The 22431-nt window shown below is 47.6% G+C and overlaps 1 protein-coding gene and 1 long non-coding RNA gene across 6 annotated transcripts in view; one reads left to right on the forward strand and one right to left on the reverse strand.

Moving 5' to 3' along the window:
* Nucleotides 1–22431, forward strand: part of TBC1D14 (TBC1 domain family member 14) — a 124376-nt gene that overhangs the window by 70711 nt on the left and 31234 nt on the right. For 4 of the 5 annotated variants that reach the window (XM_003816459.7, XM_034951958.3, XM_034951959.3 and 1 more), the window contains 4 exons: nucleotides 14375–14493; nucleotides 16518–16600; nucleotides 19283–19400; nucleotides 21344–21450. In XM_003816459.7, the coding sequence (XP_003816507.1) occupies nucleotides 14375–14493; nucleotides 16518–16600; nucleotides 19283–19400; nucleotides 21344–21450 (427 nt within the window). Of the gene's footprint in view, nucleotides 1–7324; nucleotides 7454–14374; nucleotides 14494–16517; nucleotides 16601–19282; nucleotides 19401–21343; nucleotides 21451–22431 lie in introns of those variants that run through there. The other variant, XM_034951960.4, reaches the window with a different exon arrangement.
* Nucleotides 4143–7091, reverse strand: LOC134730251 (uncharacterized). The gene is made up of 2 exons (XR_010111906.1): nucleotides 6959–7091; nucleotides 4143–6781 (listed from the first exon to the last, which is right to left on the reverse strand). It is a non-coding gene; the product is annotated as an uncharacterized LOC134730251 (long non-coding RNA).

Genomic DNA, 22431 nt, shown 5'->3' on the forward strand with positions numbered 1-22431 from the left:
GCAAAGTCTATTAGATCTGAAACAAATGGACACGTCCACATTTATAATGGGAGTGTCAACAGTCCTCACTAAACAGTAATTGATTGAACTGTAGACAGAATCAGCCAGGACATAGAAATGTACACCATCAACCAACCTGATCTAATTCACAATTTATAGAACACAGCACCCTCCAGCAAGAGCAGAATACAGTTTTTTCAAATGTACATGGAACATTCACCAAGACAGACCATATTCTGGGATATAAAAGAAGCTTAAAAATTTCAAAAGGATTAAAATTATACAAAATATGTTCTGACCAGAGTGATATTAGACTAGAAAACAGTGACAGAAAAATAATTGTCTCCCCAAACTTGCACATTAAACAAGTAGCATACTTCTAAATCATGGGCCCATGAGGAAGTCACGAGGAAAATTAGAAAATATTTTGAAGCGAACGAGAACACAACATACCAAAATTTGTAGGTTGCAGTGCTTAGAGGGAAACGTATAGCATTAAAATGCTCACATAGAAAAGAAAAAAGGTCTCAGATCAGTAATCAAAGTTTCTACCTTAAGAAAGTATAAACAGAGCAAATAAACCCAAAGCAAGCAAAAGGAAGCAAGTAATAAATGTGAGAACAGATATCCGTATAATTAAAAACAGAAAAATGATAGACCGAAAGCCGGGGCTTTGAAATGATCAACAAAATTGATTAAACTCTAGCAAAACTGACAAAAAGAGAATAAAATTAGCAAAAGGAATGAAAAAAGGGGATACCACTACAGACTCCACAAAAATAAGACAATAGAATGTTATAAATAACTTGTCTTTTTTCTTTTCGAGACGGAGTCTCGCTCTGCCACCCAGGCTGGAGTGCAGTGGTGTGATCTTGGCTCACTGCAACCTCTGCCTACCGGGTGCACGCCATTCTTCTGCCTCAGCCTCCCAAGTAGCTGGGACTACAGGCGCCCGCCACCATGCCCGGCTAATTTTTTGTATTTTTAGCAGAGATGGGGTTTCACCATGTTAGCCAGGATGGTCTCGATCTCCTGACCTTGTGATCCACCCACCTTGGCCTCCCAAAGTGCTGGGATTACAGGTGTGAGCCACCGCGCCCGACCTCTCTTTTTTTTTTTTTTTTTTTTTAAAGACAGAGTCTTGCTCTGTTGCTCAGGCTGGAGTGTGGTGGTGCGACCTCAGCTCACTGCAACCTCTGCCTCCTGGGTTCAAGTGATTCTCATGCCTCAGCCACCCGAGTAGCTGGGATTACAGGCATGTACCACCACGCCCAGCTAATTTTTGTATTTTTAGTAGAGACAGGGTTTTGCCATGTTGGCCAGGCTGGTCTAGAATTCCTGGCCTCCAGTGATCCACCTGCCTAAGCTTCCCAAAGTGCTGGGATTACAGGTGTGAGGTACTGCGCCAGCCACATAAATTTGATAACTTAGATGAAACCGTCCATTTCCTTGAAAATTGCAAATCACCAAAATTCATCCAAGATGAAATAGATAACCTGAATCATCCTGGAATTTATTAAAGCAGGACTAGATGGTTTCACTGATGAATCCTACTGAACATTTAAAGAAAACACCAATTTGAGAAGAAGAGGGAGTACTTCCTCACTCATTTTAAAGGCCAATATTACCCTGATATCAAAACCAGATGAATACAGTACCAAAAAAACTACAGGCAAATATCCCTTTTGAAGACACACAAAAAATTCTCAACACAGTATTAACAAATTGAATCCCATAATACATTAAAAAGTTATAACCATGACAAAGTGACATTTAGCCCAGGAACACAAGGCTGGGTCAGTGTTTGAAAATCGATCAGTGTCAGCTACCATACTACCAATTTAAAGAAAACCACACGATCCTATCAGTTGGTGCAGCAAAAGCATTTGATAGAATTCATTGTCCATTCCTCACAAAAACTCTCAGCAAAGAAGAAATGGAAGAGAACTTCCCCCACCTGATAAAGAGCATCTACAGGAAACAGCTACAGCTAACATGCTTAATGGAGAAAGACTGAAGGCCTTTCCCTAACATTGAAAACAAGACAAGGATGTCCACTCTTACTATTCCTGTTCAACATTATATCGGAAGTCCTAGCTGGTACCTTGCTCGTGGGAATGCACAATGGTACAGCCATTTCCCAACTGTGGAAAACCAGTTGGGAGGTTTCTTATAGGTGAAACATATACTTAGAATTAGCCCAGCAATCCCACTCTTAGGTATTTGCCATCGAGAAATGAAAACTTATGTTTGCACAAAAATCTGTACATGTTTATAGCAGCTCTTTTCATAATCTTCAAGAAATGGAAGCAACCCAAATGCCTTTCAATGAATGGATGAATGGTGGTACATTCTATACAACGAAATATGACTCAGTAATAAACACACCTAATACCTTGGGTGAACCTCGGGCATTATCTGAAGGTAAAAGTCAGTCTCGAAAGCTTGCGTGCTGTGATTTCATTTGTATCACATACTTGAAAAGACAAAGTTGTAGTGATGGAGAACAGATTCACAGTGCCAGGGGTGGGGTAGGGTGTGACTACCAAGGGCTAACACAAAGGAGGTTTTGAGAGTGATAGAACTGTTTTATATCTTGATTGTCACAATGGTGGCTACAAGGCAACATTTTAGAAGTCATAGGACTATATACACTAAAAAGCTAACTGTATGTTAATTCAAAAAATAAACTAACATGAATTAGTGAATCATTTAGGGTTCTTTTGACCCAGCATTTCCACTTCTGTTAATTTCTCCTACAGATGAATACGCATATAGGTGAAATGACAGTTGTATAAGGGTATTGATCGCAGCACAAGTGATTGGAAGCTATCTAAATGTTTGGCAGGGAATTGGTGAAATCCTAAATGAAATACTGCGCCAACCTCACAAAGCAAGATGGATTACCATTTGTATAGTGTGCTCTATGTGGATAAAGATACACGCACATCCTCATAAATGCAGAGACCATATTTGGAAGGATACTTACAAAATAGCTATTAGTGGAATTTCTTTGGAGAGGAGAACAAACTGGGTACATGGGAGATAGGAGGGAGACCTACTTTCCACTGTATACACTTTTGTACCTTTTGTATTTTGTTCTGTGTACATGTCTACTTAAAAGAATTTTTTTTTTTTGAGACAAAGTCTTGTTCTGTTGCCCAGACTGGAGTGCAGTGGCACGATCTCGGCTCACTGCAACCTCTGCCTCCTGGGTTCAAGCAATTTCTGGCTAATTTTTGTATTTTTAGTAGAGACAGGGTTTCACCATGTTGGCCAGGCTGGTCTTGAACTCCTGACCTCAAGTGATCCGCCTGCCTTGGCCTCCCAAAGTGCTAGGATTACAGGCGTGAGCCACCGTACCCGGCCTTTAAAATATATATATATATTTTTAATGTGTAGAATGACAGAAAAATTGTTGAGGAAATTTGGGCAAAGGACAGCAAGATGAACCCAGAGGTAAGTGGATGCCCCAAGATACAACTCACAGAATCTCATGTAACTCCTAGAGGTGTGCTACAAACTTTACATTGAGCTTTCCAGTGGCCAGAGCAGAGGGAAACATTATACAGCTGGTGACCGAGTTGAAAGCTGAACCTACTCTGGAAGTTTTGGCTTGTCAAGGTGGTAGAGGTCATGTTTGTATGGGACTGGGATCGTTTGGTGGAGAACAGGCCTATCAGGAGATTATCCCATAAAATGTCTAATCCCCATTTGTCCCCATTAATGTTGGGGTTTAGAGAAGCAGCAGGTTAATTACATATCATACTTCCACATGATGCCAAGAACGAGAAAGAAGGAAGTGATCTGAAGTTTCTACAGGGGAAATGGCAGCATGGTTGTTTAATTTGCACTTTCCTTTTTAGTCTTCTATTATCCTGGTAACAGCTTATTTATTCTGAGAAGTATAAATTCTTTATCCCCAATGCCTTTTAACAATAAAGACTGAAATTCCTATTTAATGCTTAATGCTTCCTAAGTTTTGCTTATTTTTCCTAATGTGGAAGTGATAAGTTTCCGTTAGTTGGAGAGAGGGTAGTGTTGAGAGCACACTTTCTTTGGTGCAAACACTGTGGATCTTGTGTTCAGTCTTACTGCTGCGTCTCGCCAGAAGGAATAGGAATTCAGGAACAGGAAACACATTTGTTCTTTTACAGGTCTTTACTGGGGCCTTTCACAGTACTGGGGTGAGAGGGGTCTCGGGCCTGTGAACATGGGGTTGGGGTGGGTTGGGAAGACTCTGGCTTTGGGATTAGAAAGCCGGAATGTGTACCTTGGTTCTGTCATTTACAGTCAGTCGTGTGGACTTAAGCCCATGTCTTTGTCTCTCTGAGCCTCAGTATCCTCTGCAGAGGTAGTGCTCACATTGCCTATGCTCGTGAGGGTGAAGTACAATGAAGCATGGGGTCGTGGAGCAGTGGCTGGCATCCTGGCATCCCATGGGAGCTTCGGCACGGTCAGGACTCATTGTGGTCTCCTGTCACGGCTAGACCTTCAGTCTTGTGTGCATAGAAAAAAGCCAGCAACAGACCCAAAAAACAACCTTGCTGCAGTAATAATTCGGTGTGGCTTGGAAATAGCAGTTGGTGAAATCGATTTTTGATGCCATCTGAATTAGCTTGAAAATTATTTTTCAAATTTTAAATACAATTTATGAAAAAATACTTATCAAATACTCAAATGATAGATGCAAGACAGGAAAATCCTTTCCCTCCTGAGACTTCACAGCCCCCGTCACAGGAGTCTCTGATGGTTTCATGTCTGCCCTCCCAGGCCTTTCTCTGAGACAAATTATGTATGTGTAAATTTCGTCCACACAATTGCATTGACATGATGTAATTGCAGACTGAGTTCTTTGAGCACCTTCTCTCTGGTATGCTTAGGAAGCTTGTTAAACACATAACTTGAAGCTGTAGTAGCCTGTGATTGTAAGGAGGGGACTGTCTGTGTTCTAAGTCTGGTTTCTGGCTGACCTTGGACTCGGCAGTGGTGTCTGCAGGCGGGTGGCCCGTTGTGTACGATTGTGAACGCCGAAGAGATGGTGCAGCTTAATTGATGCCGCTTCCCGGAAAGACCGAGAGAAAAGCCCCTGGGAGCTTTTGAATGCTTTTGCCCTCGCCTGGGCAATTTAATGTGTCAATGTGCCCCACTTAGATGGAGCGGCTGTTGACATTTTGCCATATTTACTTTATTGTGCCTCTATTTTTTAAAAAATTGAACCATTTGCAGTATTATGACGTCTTACTGCTAAATACTTCAGCACACAGCTCTTAAGAGTAAAGACATTCTCCTACATAACCATGACTGTTACCACACCCAGGAGAATGATGGGGAATTCCATAGTAGCATCTGATACCCAGAGCATGTTCTAATTTCCTCAGTTGTATCAAGCTGTTCTTTTTGAACCAGGATCCAGTCAGGTTTGTGTATTGCCTTAATTATATGTCCCTTTATTCTTTTCATATAAAACACTCCTTTTTCTCAAGACTTTTACCTTTTTTAAAATTAAAATGATCAAGGTCAAAGATTTATTTTACGCCTTGAGGAGACCAGTAAGAGATAAAACTTATGCCAAGAGCATTTGAGGAATTAGGGGTGTGTGTGTGTTTGTACACACATATATGCATAAAACCCAAAAAGAACTAGAGTAAGATGGCTAGGTTAGATTTCAATGAACAAACAAACTGGTCACAATAAAACATAATCTTTGGGGTTATCTTTTCTTTTGGACATTATCTACAAGTTAATATGTAACTTTACAGTATTTGGGCTTGAATGGAGTAATAAATAGCACAGGGACAGTGTCCTAGATAGTTAAATAATCTTTAGGCAGCCATGCTAAAAGTGCCCAGGAATTAATTGAAAGAATAACCCCTACTCCTGCTTTTGCCTTATTTTCAAATTTTGGATAATTGTCTTAACAAGGCGTTCGCTAATCCTTTCAGCCAGAATCAGCCTCTTTCCCTTTTATCCTATTTTTAAAAATGGCTTGAGGTATAAATAATATACCATGAGATCCACTCATTGTAAGTGTTCCACGATTTTAATAAATGTATACAGTTATGCAACTATCATTGCAATCTAGTTTTAAAATATGTTCGACATCCAAAGTTTTATTTTTCATCACCCAAAAAAGTTCCTTCGTGCCTGTTTGCAGTTGATCCCACTCTCACCCCCAGGCAAACATGAATTTGCTTTCTCTCTAGAGATTTACCTTTTTAAGAAGTGTCACATAAATGGAATAATGGAATTTTCTTGTCTGGCATCTTTCACCTGGCCTAGCGTTTTTGAGGTTCATCCACGTAGGCCCATGTCTCAGCAGTTTCTTTTCATGGCCGTTTCCCTGCTGCTCATGCATCCGCGGTTGGTGGACGTTCTGGTTGGCGTGAACAATGCTGTTAGGAATGTTTGCATGCAAGTCTCTCTGGTCGTATTTCTCTTGGGTGGGTTCCTGGGAGTATGGTAGGGGATGTTGAATTATAGAAGAAGCTGCACCATTTTACACTCCTACCAAGGATTTAGGAGAATTCCAGCTTCTCCACGTCTTTGCTATCACTTGCCATTGTCCTTTTTATTTTATCCTGGCGGCTGTCACAGGCTTCCTCTGATGGAGACCTGTCTGCCGGCGATTTGGTAGTTCTGAATCCCAGGAGATCTGCTGGGGGAGCCTTGGGTGAGGCCCCGTCACGGGAGAGCCTCGTGTTGCCGCAGACCGGACTTGCTCAGCCCTGGGACCTGGGGCCTGCGGCTGACCAGAAGTAATTTTGACCCGACGTAGTCCCTACGGTGTAGGGTCGAAGTTTAAAGACTGTTTTTAAAAACCTGAGGTCTCACCGACAGCGTACCGCGCCATCTGAAGGGCGCTGTCCCGCCGGCTTCCGTCTCCCTCCCGGCAGCCCCGGGGCGCCTGTTCGGCTTCTCTAAGTGTTTTGTGTGCACCCTGACGTTTTAAACCCACCTGTTAATACTTTGTGAAAAACAGGAGCCACGGTAGCCCGTAAAAACTGCTCACAATCACCCCGCCACCCAGAGCTCACTAGTGCGAATATTTTTATGCAATTTCTTTTGGCAACACGTTTCTCAGCTCTCGGGTGATCTTTAAGGCAAAAGCTGGCTCTCCGCCTGTCGGCGCGCGTCCCCGGTGTTTACGGCCGGTGGGGCCGTACCACGGGGACGCCCCAGCCCCGCCCCTTGTGCCCGCCCCTCGCCGCCCATCAGCCCCGCCCCCTTGGGAGTCTCCAGCCAGGCCTGACGCGCCGAGCCGGCAGCGCGGATCGCCTCGCTGCGTCTGCGCGCGATTGAGCGGCCTGCCGCCCCGCCCCGCCCCGCGAGTCTGAGGAGCCGCCGCGTCCGCCCGCCCGCCCGCGGTCCGGGAGGGAGGGAGGGAGGCCGGCCCTCCGCTCGCTGGGCATGGAGCCTCCGGCCGCGCGCCTCTAAGGCCCCGGCGTTCATGGTGAGTCGGGGTGCGGGCCGGTGCCTCTCCCTGCGCCCCAGGCCTGCCCGGTCCCGTGGGCCTGTCCTGTCCTGGGCCTGCCAGCCCTGCGGCCCCGCGCAGGTGGAGGGTGCGAGTGTGCATGTGTGCGGTTGTGCGGTTGTGCGGGTGTGCGAGCATCACGTGCATCTGTCCTCAACAGGCGAAGCTTGCTGTGCATGCTGCTGATGCGCTCTCCTCCCTGGTACTCTTTGTGTCTGTGTTTCCACGTATTTTCTTCTGGTTCACGTTTACTAGGACGACGAGAGACAGCGTGAGCGAGCACGTCCTTTGAGTCCTCCTTACCCTGTTTTCAGAGCCGGGCCAGGCCCAGCAGCCCCCTTAGAGGCCAGAAGGGCCTCGCCTGCGATCCGATGAGCCTTTGTATGGAGATGAGACTGCGCTCCGAGCTCTAGAGCCCAATGAGGTGGTCAGGTTGCAACAGCAACCGGGCGTGTTAAAACCTAGTTCCTTTGAATATGTTTCATTCACCAGCCCGCATATTAACTTTTGATGCTCTGGGAGGAATATGACTATTACAAAAGGACTCCTGAGAGTGCTTCCCAGAATGCCAACATTCCCAGTAACTTAGAGAACGCTTTCCAGGAGGGGACTGCAGCTGGTTAAAGAATCCAGGCCAGAGGAACCACTCAGGTGTTCTCAGTGGCTTTACTTACTGTGAGGTCAGGCTTCAGGGGTTACCCGGGGCTGCCTTTTGGAAGGTGGGACCTTTGTAAGACCTGTGGAGGCCATTCTTCCCCCTCAAAATGGCAAAACAGAGCCCCTCCCAGATGCTAAACTGGGCTCCCCCCTCCAAGACAATTGCTTTTACAAATGGCCAAGTGTGAGACCAGCCGCGGTGTTGCGGACACTTTCAGTTTCGTGCCCTTTTCCACAAGCAACCCTCTTAGAGTGGAATGTTGTGAAGAGTAATTTCATAGTATATAGTGACAGTCATACTCCTATCATTTCTGGGCACCTGCTTTGGCTCTGCAGCTTATGCTGGTTCTCATTTAATCTTCAAGTGTAACAGATGAGGAAACAGGCTTGTGGATGGAGGAGGAGCTCAAGGTCATTCTGCTGGTGGTGCTGGCTCAGACCAGGCCTGCCGCTGTCCCCCAGCGCTTCCCTGGGTCCTCAGCCTGTGCAGATGTGGTGGCCGTGCTGTCACAGCATTAGTTCAAGTCAGTCTTTTGACAGGTACCACTCGGATGGCCGGCCTGCCTTGGCAGCTTTATTCCAGGCGCACTCCCAAATCCTCAGGTTATTTTCACTGGTGAATCTTGATACTGCAGACAGCGGGGTCGGAGATTTAAGCACAGGATTTGACTGATGACCCTTTCCTCTTGTAGCTAAAATAGATTTCCAGGGAGCTAGAGGCTCCTTCCTGGAAGTCAGGGGGCTTCCACTAGCAGGTTATTGACATCATTGGCTGTTTTGTAGTGTTCCTCCAGTTCATAAGTAGCATTGATGACCCTTCTTGTCTTTCTACCAGGAGTACTTTCTTTTTTCTTTCTTTCTTTGTTTTTTTTTTTTTTTTTTTTTTTTTTTTTTTTTGAGACAGGGTCTTGCCCTGTTGCCCTGGTGCGGTTATGGCTTACTGCAACCTTGGACTCCTGGGCTCAAGTGATCCTTGTCTCAGCCTCTTGAGTAGTTGGGACCACAGGCACAGCACCTCTGTGCCAGGCTTAGGAATACTTTTTCATTGTGTGAGAATCATGATCCTTTCTTTTCCCTCTTAAAACAAATGTGCATTGAAGCAGGCTTTCCCCCCGCTTTTTAAACCAACAAACGTTAAACCTAATTCAGGAGTCTCGTGCCCTTCTTGTCTTTAGCACTGTGCAGATCACACGTGGAATGTAGACCCTGCCCCTGGATGCGTCTGAGGGGCTCCCCATACCTCATAGTCTCTCCTCTGGCTCTCCTCTCTCTCCTGGGGCTTGTCCCAGCACCTCTGGGTAACGTGTTGAGACCTTCAAATCTAGAGCAAAGCAACTTTGACTCTGCACCATTCCCGGTTCAAATCCTGGTGCTAGCCTGCTTGTGGGTGTCTCTTGGCCACTGCTTCTGCTGTCAGAGTGCCTCTTCCTCTTGGCCTCTAGCCCACGTCTTACCTGTCTGTCCACTCAACTGGCCCCTTTGTGAAAGCTTCCCATGTCCCCCTGGCCTCAGGCATCCTGCCCTTCCTCCCACAGTGTGTGGCTCGCTCCTCCTGGCACACCTCACGGTCTCACCTGTGTGGGAGCCTCTGCCTGCATCGTATTGCCCCTGTCGAGTGAGCCCTGCTGGGTTGGAGATTGAGGATCTCCTAAAGTGCCAGGCCCGCGTGGTCCCTTCACAAATTAGTTTCCTCTTTTCCACATGGCCCCTTCCCTCTTGCCCTGCATGCTGAGTCTCATGCAGAGCCCTCTGCATGAGACTGGGGCTCTGCTCAGGCACCCTGCCTCCCTGCCTTTTTTCTTCAACCTTAGCTGGGTCATCAGACCACACCCCACAAGTTGGCTGCTAGTGAGGTGCTGCTGCCATGTTGGTATGGTCTCGTCTTTCCCAGCGTGATTCCTTATAAGCTGCCCAGAGCAGGGACTTCGAACAACTGTGCTTCTAAACTGACAGCCTGCAAACTTTTTTGAAATTATCCCCAGTTAGACACTTTAAATTGAGACTCATTGTACTGACATAACTAAGTGTAAAGCTGAAGCAAATTGTATTTATGTACTGTGTTTTATTGTTTTGTTTTTTTTTTAAATGCTGTTGTGACCAATCAAACTGATCTGCTGCCAGAACTTTGAAGAACCTTGTTCTAAATTCCTTCTGAGGGCTGGATGCAGTGGCTCACGCCTGTAATCCCAGCACTTTGGAGGCTGAGGTGGGTGGATCACTTGAGATCAGGAGTTCCAGACCAGCCTGGCCAACATGGCAAAACCCTGTCTCTACTAAAAATACAAAAATTAGCTGGGCCTGGTGGCGCGCGCTTGTAATCCCAGCTACTTGGGAGGCTGAGGCAGGAGAATCGCTTGAACCCGGGAAGCAGAGGTTGCAGTGAGCCAAGGTTGCACCACTGCACTTCAGCCTGGGTGACAGAACGAGACTCCTCAAAAATAAATAAATAAATTCCCTTTAGGGTTGTCCAGGGTGGCAGCTGTCACTTAAGTGGGCAGTTTATTTTACCTGTTAGTCTGCAGGGATTTTGACGAGCACAGCAAGACGGGCATCGATGCTTGGTTTAAACCAAGAGACTTCAAAATTTGGTCCCATGCAGAGATGGAACTTGGAAATGATGAGTTGGACTGAAGTGGACCACACCAGTACTTGCCTGGCACACAGAAAGGGCTTGGCACTTGAGGGAGTGAGTGCCCAGCCATTTTACATATCTTATCTCTTGACCGCCACAGTGGTCTGTACAGTTGCTACTGTTTTATAGCTGAGAACAGACTGAGAGACAAGACGACTCACCCAAGCCAGGACCTAGAACTCTGGTTTTACTTCCAGAGCCTTATCCCTTGCTAGCCCGACCTTAGCGCTGATAATCCACAACTGAGTGTTCTTTCTCCAGGTGCTGTTTCTTCCCCTCTGGGATCCTGGGAGTGAACAGTCCTCTTTCTTGTTTCTGAAGTTGGTTTGTCTGGCCTGGACAGTGAGCTTACTGTTGTCACCTCCAGGTTGCCCTGGGAGAACCGGGTCTAGAGCAGGACCTGTCACCATTTCCAACACCATTTCTCTTCTGAAAGGGTGCCTAAGGTTTTGGAAAGGGCTTTGCCTGGGATTTCAAGTATGAGCAGGCTAGGCCACCTGTGTTACTTTATTATTTTAATCATGCCTTGGTCTGTGATTAAAACAAGCATTTGACCCTGCGTCTCTGCTAATCTGTGCACTTAGTTCAGTATTTGAGGTTTCGGTCACGGTTGTGAAAACTACTGAGACTGAATCTGAAAGATGGATTACTTCTGATGCATGTCTGCGAGAGGCTTGCATGAATTCTGTGATGAGGAGTGTGGCTGCAGAACCCCAGCGCGTGGCCTGTGACCCAGCTTCCCCGCTTGCCCGCCGGGTAAGTCACGGACACCTCTGGGTCCCCGTGTGTGTTTGGTGCACAGGGAGTGCTGGAGAAACAGCAGCCCTTGTTGGTCTGTGGCACTTGCTTTTTCTCCCCCTCAGACCTGAAACCACTGGAAGAGGCAGGAAACCATGCCTGCCTCAGGTAGCCTGCATCCCTGCTTTTTTTTCTTGAACCTTCATTGGGCCATCTGACCACAGCCACAGCTTTGCGCTGGTGAGGTACAGCGTGTCCTTGTGCAGCTGTCTTGTTGGCGTGCTCTGGGATGGGGCAGCCCCTTTGGGGGGCTGGTGTGGAGGAGATGGAGTTAACCCTGCATGGTCTAGGGTGGAGCAGCCCCTTTGGGGGGCTAGTGTGGAGGAGATGGAGTTAACCCAGCATGGTCTAGGGTGGAGCAGCCCCTTCGGGGGGCTGGTGTGGAGGAGATGGAGTTAACCCAGTGTGCACGCGTAAAGCACTCAGAGGTGCTGGGCTTGTTAGCGTCAGCCGCCGCCACTGTTTGTTGCTGTTGGTAATAGTAAGAAGCTCTGACTGAAGCGATCTGATGTTTCTGGTCATGACTCAAGGCTTTTACTTCCTTTTACTCCTACTTTTTGTATCTGTGCTGTTGGCAACTTGGCAGGGCTCCTAGATTGTTGTTTGGCACTAGAGCATGGTTTTCTGCCTTTCCCGTGGTTTCAGGTCTGAGGGGAGAGAAAGCTAGTGGCGCAGACCAACAAGGGCTGCCCTTCTCCAGCACTCCCTGTGCACCAGAGGCTGTGACATCGCCTCATTCCTTCCAGCAGCCCTCTCAGGGTGAGGCAGGCGGGGTTTCCCATTTTGCAGATGTGGAAAGAAGGCTTAGGGATTTGAAGTGAGTACCTTGCCCGAGGTCACAGCTGGTGGTTGGTGGATCTGAATTTGCTCCCAGAGCTATCTGGCTGCAGAGGCCACCGCGTAGGACTCGGGCTTTCCCCTCTAAAACTGCACACCTGTGGGTTTGAGTGTGTTCACAGATGATATTGGGCCGGCTCAGGGCGGCAGACTCAGGGCGGCAGGCCCAGCCTTGCTGGCTGTATGCTTCAGGCAAGTCACTTCACTTTGAGCCTCAGTTACCCTGTCTGTAAAATGGGTAACACTTGCCAAGCAGATGGCTGTGAAGACAAAGTGAGTCCACATGCACAGAGCACACAAAAGCCGATGGAAATGGGCATCCACATCCTGCCATGGCTGATTTTGGGCCCAGCATTCTGGCCTTGGCATACAGTTCACCAGACCAGGCTCAGCAGATAAGTAGCACCTCATGGGGTATGTGTTACTAATTCTTGTTAAAATGCAGCATGCCTCAGAATCTTTCTCAACACACAGCTTTTGTTTGATTTCCTATGAAATTGGAGACTTTGACATTCAGGTGCTAGACTTGAAGCTTCATGAGGGCTAGTGCCGTGTTAGGTCACGGCTGTGTACCCCATACAGTGTAGATGTTCAGATGCTTGAATCCAGCAAGGAATGAGTCCGTGTTTTCAGTTTTTGGTAAGTGGAAGTAATTTTAGAATTGTAATGGAACCATGTTAAGCCACAGTAAACAGTGTTAAGACATGTGACCATATACATCCAGGTGTACAGAAACTGCCCCACCCAACTGCTTCTTGGTGCACGTCCTTCTCATAGCCTGTGTATTTTGAGGAAATAATCTATTTCTTTCTACTTTTTAGAGGCCTTTCTGGCTAAGAGAATAATTGCTTGCCGCATAATTTCACCAGTAACACGCCTCTTGACAGCTAGTTTCCCTGAAATTCATTTAGCAATTTCTCACCACCTCATGACAAACATGAAATCTTAGGTTAACACTACCTTTCTTTGTCCTATCTCCTCAATGAGATTATCTTCCCTTCAGGGGCATTCCTGAGAGCCTTGTCTGTAATATTTCCTTAATTATCTATAATCATCTTAAATGATTGTGTTTTTTGATTTTGCACAGAGCGAAGTACCCACACATTATTTCAGAAGCACCAACCTGTTTGGCTCTCCTGAGTTCTTCCAGCTGGGCGTTTGGAATGTGGGTCACCAGGTGTGAATGAGCTCTTGTGGTTGCAGTGCATGGGTGAATCGGTGACCCAGTGATGTGGAGGCTGCTCTTAGATTTCCAGGGCATGGCAAAACTATTTACATAACAATTTGCAGTGGCAGCTTCCCAGTGGCCGTGATAATAATCAGTTAAAATTTACAGTGTCCAGAAGAGAGAAAACATGCCTGTTACCCAGGAGACAGTAGACCTGAGGCAGCGTTTGAGGGCCCTCCTCAAAGGGGCTGCTTTGATAATGAGATCCTTTGTTATTTCCCCACCAACGAGGGAAGCGTGCAGTCATATCATAAAGCAATGGTCTCAGCTTTGGAACTCTAAGACCCCTTTAGGCTGGGCACAGTGGCTCACGCCTGTAATCTCAGCACTTTGGGAGGCTGAAGCGGGTGGATCACCTGAGGTCAGGAGTTCAAGACCAGCCTGGCCAACATGGTGAAACCCCATCTCTACTAAAAATACGAAAATTAGCCAGCCGTGGTGGTGAGCGCCTCTATTTCCAGCTACTTGAGAGGCTTAGGCAGGAGAATCGCTTGAACCGAGGAGGTGGAGGTTGCAGTGAGCCAAGATCGTGTCATTGCACTCCAGCCTGGGCGACAGAGCGAGACTCCATCTCCAGAAAGACCCCTTTAGTCAGCGGCTTTTCATTCTGAATAGCAGGAAAGATTTTTGGCGAATTGTCCTCGAAATTGGCTTAAAAGAGTTTCATGACAAAACAACTTTCTTGCTTTCCGAAGGACTTCATCCTATCTGAAAGGACCTGGAGTCATCCCTGGTTTCTTTGTCCTAGGAATATGAAGACAAGGCTGGAAGACCTAGCAAGCCACCCTCTCCAAAGCAGAATGTGAGGAAGAATCTTGACTTTGAACCACTTTCCACCACCGCACTCATCCTCGAGGACAGACCAGCGTGAGTTTAAGAAGACTCTCTTTAGAGTGTTTGCTTTAGGAAATAAGTACAACTTGCTAAGCAGCTTTTCGTTAGAGAAAAACTAGGGTCAGAAAAGGGAAGAAGAGTAAGCCAGAATCATTTCTTATTCTCTATATTAACATGTGTTCTGTAATTATATTAAATGACCAATTTGGAAAACTGTCCTGTAGCATAGAAGTTTTGACCAGGATTTTCCGTTCTGGTAATTTTTCTTTTTACTTTAGCATTTAAAAATAAGTTGTCAGCTGGGTGCAGTGGCTCGCGCCTGTAATCCCAGCACTTTGGGAGGCCGAGGCGGTGGATCACTTGAAGTCCAGAGTTCGAGACCAGCCTGGCCAACATGGTGAAACCCTGTCTCTACTAAAAATACAAAATACTAAAAATACAAAAAAATAGGTGTGGTGATGGGTGCCGTAATCCTAGCTACTCAGGAGGCTGAGGCAGGAGAATCACTTGAACCCGGGAGGCGGAGCTTGCAGTGAGCCAAGATCACACCATTAATTACACTCCAGCCTGGGCAACAAGAGCAAAACTCCGTCTCAAAAAAAAAAAAAGAAGCAGTGTGTCTTCTACTGTTTTCTTGTCCTTGAAAGTTGTATGCTGGGGAGAGAAATGGAGGACTGGAAAGTTAGAGGCCATCAGGAAAAGACTGCCCTTTGAAGTCCAGTCGTTTTCATGCTCTGAAAGGTGAACTGGCGGACTCTCCTGCAGCAAGTGATGGTTGTTTAAAATGTCCCAGTGAATGTGGGTCCTGTTGTGTGAGGGACACAGGCAGCCAGACACTCCTGCTCTCCCTTTACCCTAGTGCCAGTACAGTTACAAGCACGCTTCTGAAAGAGAGCACGAATTGTATTTTTTTAAATGGGTTTTGAAGGTATACCAAGATGCTTAGAACTAAGGTGCACATCTGTGTATATGTCAAACAACAAATGAACCACGTAGCTAGTATGAAATCTGTTCACTTTAAAAATCTGGTCAGGAAATGTCTTCATACATACATGTAACAAATGCTGTTAGGGTGCCCTGCCTCAAGAATTAGGTGTTGACAGTTATTAGTGTATTGCAGTCAAATCAAAGTTTCTTTGGAGTGTGGGGTGAAAATATACCAAAAGATTAAGTGTTTATCACTGTTGCAGTTATGGATAATTGTTATTTTCTTCCTGCTAATCTTTGTCATTCATTTTTCCTTTCTTTTTTTTTTTTTTTTTTGAGATGGAGTCTTGCTCTGTTGCCCAGGCTGGAGCACAGTGGCGCGATCTTGGCTCACTGCAACCTCTGCCTTCCAGGTTCAAGCGATTCTCCTCCCTCAGCCTCCTGAGTAGCTGGGACTACAGGCACGTGCCACCACGCCCGGCTACTTTTTGTATTTTTTAGTAGAGACAGGGTTTCAATGTGTTAGTCAGGATGGTCTTTATTTCCTGACCTCGTGATCCACCTGCCTCGGCCTCCCAAAGTGCTGGGATTGCAGGCGTGAGCCACCGCTCCCGGCGCATTCATTTGTTTTTATTTAATTAATTAATTAATTAATTTTTTGAGATGGAGTCTCGCTCTGTCGCCCAGGCTGGAGTGCAGTGGCGCGATCTCAGCTCACTGCAAGCTCCGCCTCCTGGGTTCACACCATTCTCCTGCCTCAGCCTCCTGATTAGCTGGGACTACAGGCACCCGCCACCATGCCCGGCTAATTTTTTGTATTTTTTAGTAGAGACAGGTTTCACCATGTTAGCCAGGATGGTCTCGATCTCCTGACCTCGTGATCCGCCTGCCTCGGCCTCCCAAAGTGCTGGGATTGCAGGCGTGAGCGACATTCATTTGTTTTATAGCGAACTTGTTTTTCTTTTTGTAAGAAAGCATTATAAAAGTTTGTGAAAGAACTGTGTAATCTTAAAAAAATGAGTTTTTAGTGTTTGAGCTTTACATTTTTTAGGAAATTATGCTTCAGGTTTTTTCTGAAAGACTTCTATGCGGTATTTATAATGGTGAAAACTCATTTCTTTCCTGTCAAGAAATCTCCCAGCAAAACCAGCTGAAGAAGCTCAGAAGCACAGACAGCAGTATGAAGAAATGGTGGTTCAGGCCAAAAAGCGAGGTAATGGGGTTCACACTTGATGGGTTAAATCAGGCAGCACAGGGTTTGTGTCTTTCTGGTTATTTTCTTTTTACCATTTGGAGTCATAGAACCTGAACTTCAGTCTTTGAAATTTGTAGTCTTCCAGTAAAAAAAAAAAAAGATGCATGCGGAAGGCCCCCACAAGCGAAAACAGGGCTGCAGGGTGGCGTGGGCGGACTGCAGGGACTCGGGGGGACGTTGAGGCAGGCAGAGGGGAGAAGCGGTGAGACCACAGGGTTTGCTGGGAGCCTCCCAAGGAGGCCTCTTCCATCCCAGAAGCCCCCAGGGCTGTCCCGGGCGATCTGTAAAGCCCCAGGCTTTGGAGCTGGGTGCCTGTGTCTCTCGCAGAAGGCTACTATCCATTCCGGGTAGCTTTATTCAAGAGAAAAGCACTTTGAACTGACGTGAGAAAAGTGACTGTGTAAGATAGAAATACTAGACTACAGAAAGTTTCAGCCATCAACGACACGTATATTTCTTTCCCTCTCTGGGTTGTTTTTTAAAGTTCCAAGAAGATATTTTGATAAAATTCCTTGCAACACTTAAACTCTTTTTCTAGGAGATTTTAAAAATATATAACATGGATGTGAGGGCGATTTGGCTGTCATATCTGTCGCTCCATTGATCACCAGGGTTGATTCGGCTGATCTGCTGGCTAGCCCGGTGTCCCCTTCCCCACTAGCACTCCATGTGCGTCCCTCCCGAAGCTGTGTGTTTGGTCAAAGAGAATGACCATCCCTGATAGAGGACCGGTCTTCAGTCAGGGTATGTGAGTAGCTGCACTCCCCTGCTAGAGCCTCCAGACAGGCTCCATTCGTAGGCGAATGTAGAGTCGTCAACCTTCCAAGACTCCAGACACATCCAAATGAGGCACTGCATGTGGCAGTCTGCCTTTCTAAAAATAAAAATAAAAAAGGCCAGGCATGGTGGCTCACACCTGTAATCGCAGCACTTTGGGAGGCCGAGGCGCGTGGATCACCTGAGTTGGGGAGTTCGAGACCAGCCTGACCAACATGGAGAAACCGTGTCTCTACTAAAAATAAAAAATTAGCCAGGTGTGGTGGCACATGCCTGTAGTCCTAGCTACTTGGGAGGCTGAGGCAGGAGAATCGCTTGAACCCAGGAGGTGGAGGTTGCAGTGAGTCGAGATCGTGCCACTGCACTCCAGCCTGGGTGACAGAGCGAGACTCCATCTCAAAAAAAAAAAATAAAAATATATAACAATGTGGTGTATATGTACAGTGGAATATTATTTGGCCTTAAAAAGGAAGGAAATTCTGGCACATGTGGCCACATGAAGGAATCTTGAAGATACCCTAAGTGAAACCAATCAATCAAAACAGGACAAATAATGTATGGTCCACTTCTGTGAGGTCCCTAGAGCAGTCAAACTCAGAGACAAAAAGTAGAATGGTGGGTGCCAGGGGTTGGGGAGACGGGGAGTAGGAAGTTAGTATTTAATGGGGGCAGTTTGATTTGGGAAAATGAGAAAGCTCTGGTGATGGATGGTGGTGTGGTTGTACAGTATGAATGTTCTTAATGCCACTGAACTGTATACTTAAAATGGTAAATTTGACCACACACAAAAAAAAGTATATGTAAACTAAATGCATGGTATTTCTCAGAGCTGCTATTTGTAGATTAAGAGTAATGCTGAAGGCTGGGCATGGTGGCTCACACCTGTAATCCCAGCACTTTGAGAAGCCAAGGCGGGTGGTCAGGAGTTTGAGACCAGCCTGGCCAACATGGTAAAACCCTGTCTCTACTAAAAATACAAAAATTAGCTGGGCCTGGTGGTGGGCACCTGTAATCCCAGCTTCTCAGGAGGCTAAGGCAGGAGAATTGCTTGAACCCGGGAGGCGGAGGTTTCAGTGAGCCAAGATTGCATCACTGCACCCCACCCTGGGTGACAGAGCAAAACTCCGTCTGAAAAAAAAAAAAAAAAAAAAGCAGTGCTCGAACTGTTGGAAGTCAGCATGGAGCTTGCATTTGGAAGGGGATAGGGCTGGGAGCACAGGAGAGACTTCCAGAGTTCCAGTAACGTTCGGTTGTTTTGATCAGGATGGTAGTTTCAGGGATTTTTCTGTTTTGTGGTAACTGAATTGTGTTCTTTTTTTCTTTCTTTTTTTTTTTGAGGTATAGTCTCGTTCTGTTGCCCAGGCTGAAGTGCAGTGGTGCTATCTCGGCTCACTGCAACCTCTGTCACCTGGATTCAAGCAATTCTCCTACCTTAGCCTCCCCAGTAGCTGGGACTACAGGCCCCTGCCATCATGCCCAGCTAATTTTTGTATTTTTAGTAGAGACGGGATTTCACCACTTTGGCCGGGCTGGTCTCGAACTCCTGACCTCAGGTGATCCACCCGCCTTGGCTTCCCAAAGTGCTGGGATTACAGGCGTGAGCCACCGCGCCTGGCCAACTGAATCGTATTCTTCTTTGTGTACTTTCCTGTCTAGATGTTAGACTTTGCAAGCTTACTAAAGGGTGGATAATGCCTGAGCCTTCTGGAGTCCGTCGGGTGTGAAGTGAGCGCTGGAGCTGATGCTCGCTCTGCTTCAGGGCGGTTTTCCTGGTGTGTTCGCAGTGTGACAGGAAAATCACCTTGCCTGGAAATGGTCCATATCAGTTAGTAGATTGTTGTTTTTCTAAATTGTGATTTCTAGAGCTGAAAGAAGCCCAGCGAAGGAAGAAGCAGCTGGAAGAAAGATGCAGAGTCGAGGAAAGCATTGGAAACGCTGTGCTCACCTGGAATAATGAGATCTTACCTAACTGGGAAACAATGTAAGATGTGGCTCTGGGTGTGGCTGAACTGCAGAGCATGTCTTTCTAGAATCTGTGGGCCACAGCTGTAGTCGTCATAGCCGGCAGTGACACCCTGGATGCAGCGAGTTGAAGTTGCATCATCTTCCTTTCCTCTACCCTGGCTCAGCCTGCGCCATCCCTTGCTTGGAGACTGTGATAGCCCCTTCCCCTCCCTTCCAGTTCACCTTCTTCTCATCTCCTGAGCCAGCTTCTAAAGCATGAGTCAGTGTCCCCTCCCTTACCTAGAATTTCAGTAACTTCCCGTGACTGTCAGTACACAGTTTGAACCCTTAGCAGGCAACACCCTTAGTGAGGTGGCCTGCCTTCCTCGGCAGCCTCACCCTCGGATGCCTCTCCTCCACTTGGACAGAGCCCTCTCCCTAGGGAGCCCCCCATAGGTGTTGCTCCTTTTAAACCTGGGGCCTCGCATGTTCCAGGCCCTGTGTCTGGAGTGCTCTTGTCCTGTACTTCCTCAGCCAGCAAACTCCTGTGTGCTCTCCAAAGCTCAGGGAAGACTTTGCTGCCCCCACCCTGGCTCTAGGGCCCTGTGGTTCTGTGTGCACACAGCTGTCTGTTCAGGCCTCTGTCTTCCGCTCTTTGAGGATAGTGACCCCAGTGTCCAGTAGAGTGCACCTGGCAGAGTCTGGCAGCTGCTGCCCTCTTTACATCTGAGGGGCAGCTGTGGGTCTTTGTTTTTATTCTCGTGTTCAGAACGGTGGGGGCCAGTGTGCGGGCAGAAGTCCCAGGGCTGCGCACAGAGGCATTCGGGGAGCTTGGATGCCAGCTTCCCTTCTGCTCTCGTCCCACATGTCAGCACTGCAGGGGTCACGCGGCCCTGCTCAGGGTCTCCACTAGGAAAATATGCTCAGAGCATGCTTTTTAAGGCAGTATCCTCAAAAGGCTGGATGCTGTCAGGAAACACTTTATACCTGTTCTCGCATGGGATCTAGTAACAAGAACAGAGGTTCTCAGAATGCTTGCTGCTCCCACCGAGGGAGACCACTCTGGTCTGTCCTGCAGGGCCGTGGGTTGGATGTGGTCTGAATGCATTGCATGCAGACCCACAGCAGTTCCCGTCGACTGCACACGGACGCTGCCTGGCACTGTTCTCAGTGCTTTTGTACTTTATCTCACTTCATCCTCACAGTGGCCCTTGGGTGTAGGTTTCATCGTCTTGACTTTCGAGAGGATGGTATAGGTTCAGAGAGGAGAGATCATTTGTCCGGATTCCACAGGTAAGGATGGAGTTAGGATGCAGCCTGCTTTCTGCAGCCTCAAGCCTGTGCTCCCCACGTTGCTGCGTTCAGAGGCACCACGGGGGCCTGGTTTGCCCAGGCTGTTGGCAGTGTGTGTTCCGTGTCCCAGCAGAGCTGAAGGACTCTGTACAGTCTAGAATGTTCTGAGTCAGCAGTTCTTCTCCGCAGTTAGAGCTTGCCAGCTCACATCTGGGCGCTGGGCCTGTATTGGTGGTGCGATGGCCGTCTGCTGACTCTCTGCTGGGGTCTGCTTCTGTCTCCAGTGCTGCTGCAGTGCCGCCTGGTACTCCTCACCCACTCCCAGCTATGTGCTGTTCCTGTAGGAGGCCAAGCCATTGCTTTTTCCTGTGTTTTCTGCTCAGAAAGTCCTTCCCGTCCTTCATGTGCTCAGGTCATTCAGAACTTGGCCCCAGAGTGTGCCTGGGCCTCTGGTTCGTGGTGACCTGCGCTATGCTGTGCTCTTCCATACCTGCCACGGCAGCTGCCAGTGGAAGGGGATTGTTGATTTGATCCTTACAGAGCCCTGGACTCTAAGCTTCCTGAGGGCAGGGGCTGTGCCTGATGCAACGGTGCATCCCAGCTCTTGGTGGTTCGGGGCTAGGCACGCAGGTAGACAAATGTCTTTGTGTAGAACAGACTCAAACTCCTGCTTCCATTTTTGTCCAGGTGGTGCTCTAGAAAAGTTCGAGATTTATGGTGGCAGGGAATCCCTCCAAGTGTGAGAGGCAAAGTCTGGAGCTTAGCCATTGGCAACGAGTTAAATATCACCCACGGTGAGTGGCCTGCATGATCCTGGGGAGTCCACCTCCAGGCCCTATGGCTTCTTCTCTCCCTTTTGCCCTGTTGGAAAGAATGGCAGCCATTGCCACGAATCTGTGTCTTTTGAGAGACCAGGAGACTTGTGTCCTTCAGGAGAGAGGGGCAGTTGGGAGGCCTGGGTTTAGTGCTGTGCACTCCGGTTACCTGACAGCTCAGCGCAGGAGCTCTTGAATAGAGGGGGCTTGGAAGACAGGGCTTAGAGCATCGGGGAGGTGCCTGAGCTTCGCGGATCAAAGTCCTAGGAAGGCAAGCCTTGCCTGCGACGTGAGTGTGGAAGGGGGAGGTGGTTCTTGCTGTGAGGGTGTTTATTGTACTGGGGTGTCTGTTGGTATTTTGTGGGATTTTTTTTCAGGCAGCCTTGGAGGAGACAACATACTGTGCTGGGACTGGGGTCCTTGGGGCTCTGGGAGTTTGTCTGCTGGGTGAGAACCATGCTCACTGATCTCTCGCTGTATTGCATCTACTCAGTTTGCATGTACACTTCCTCCCTCAGGCTGAATTCACTTCCCCAGGTGTCCTGAGCACTCTGAAGCGCATCCAGAGTGAAATAGGTGCCAGGAGCCCACAGACTTCAAATTAAGTGATTAATACTGGCAGCCATTCTTTTCACTTCTGCCTCCCTGCCTGCGGTCTGAGCTGTGGAAAGACGGGGCTACCTTCCTGCTCTTTCTTGGGCCTAGGACCTGCTGGGGAGTTGATGATGTGGTTTTTATGCTCATGAAGGCCTTGAGTTTAAACAGTTGATTTGTATCTTCGCTCTCTAGTTGGGGTTTTGATTGTTGTTCTTATCCTGACAGGTTATCTTAGCCTCATCCCAGGCAGGTCTCCCCTCACGCCCTCACGGAGCGTCAGCCAGCTGGCAGGTGACTGGCTTCTGTGCGGTGTGGTCCTACAGAGGAACGTGGGGGCCCGGAACTCCCTCTTGGCTAAATCCA

Source organism: Pan paniscus, chromosome 3, assembly GCF_029289425.2.
Source record: "Pan paniscus chromosome 3, NHGRI_mPanPan1-v2.0_pri, whole genome shotgun sequence".
Classification (NCBI taxonomy): Eukaryota; Metazoa; Chordata; class Mammalia; order Primates; family Hominidae; genus Pan; species Pan paniscus.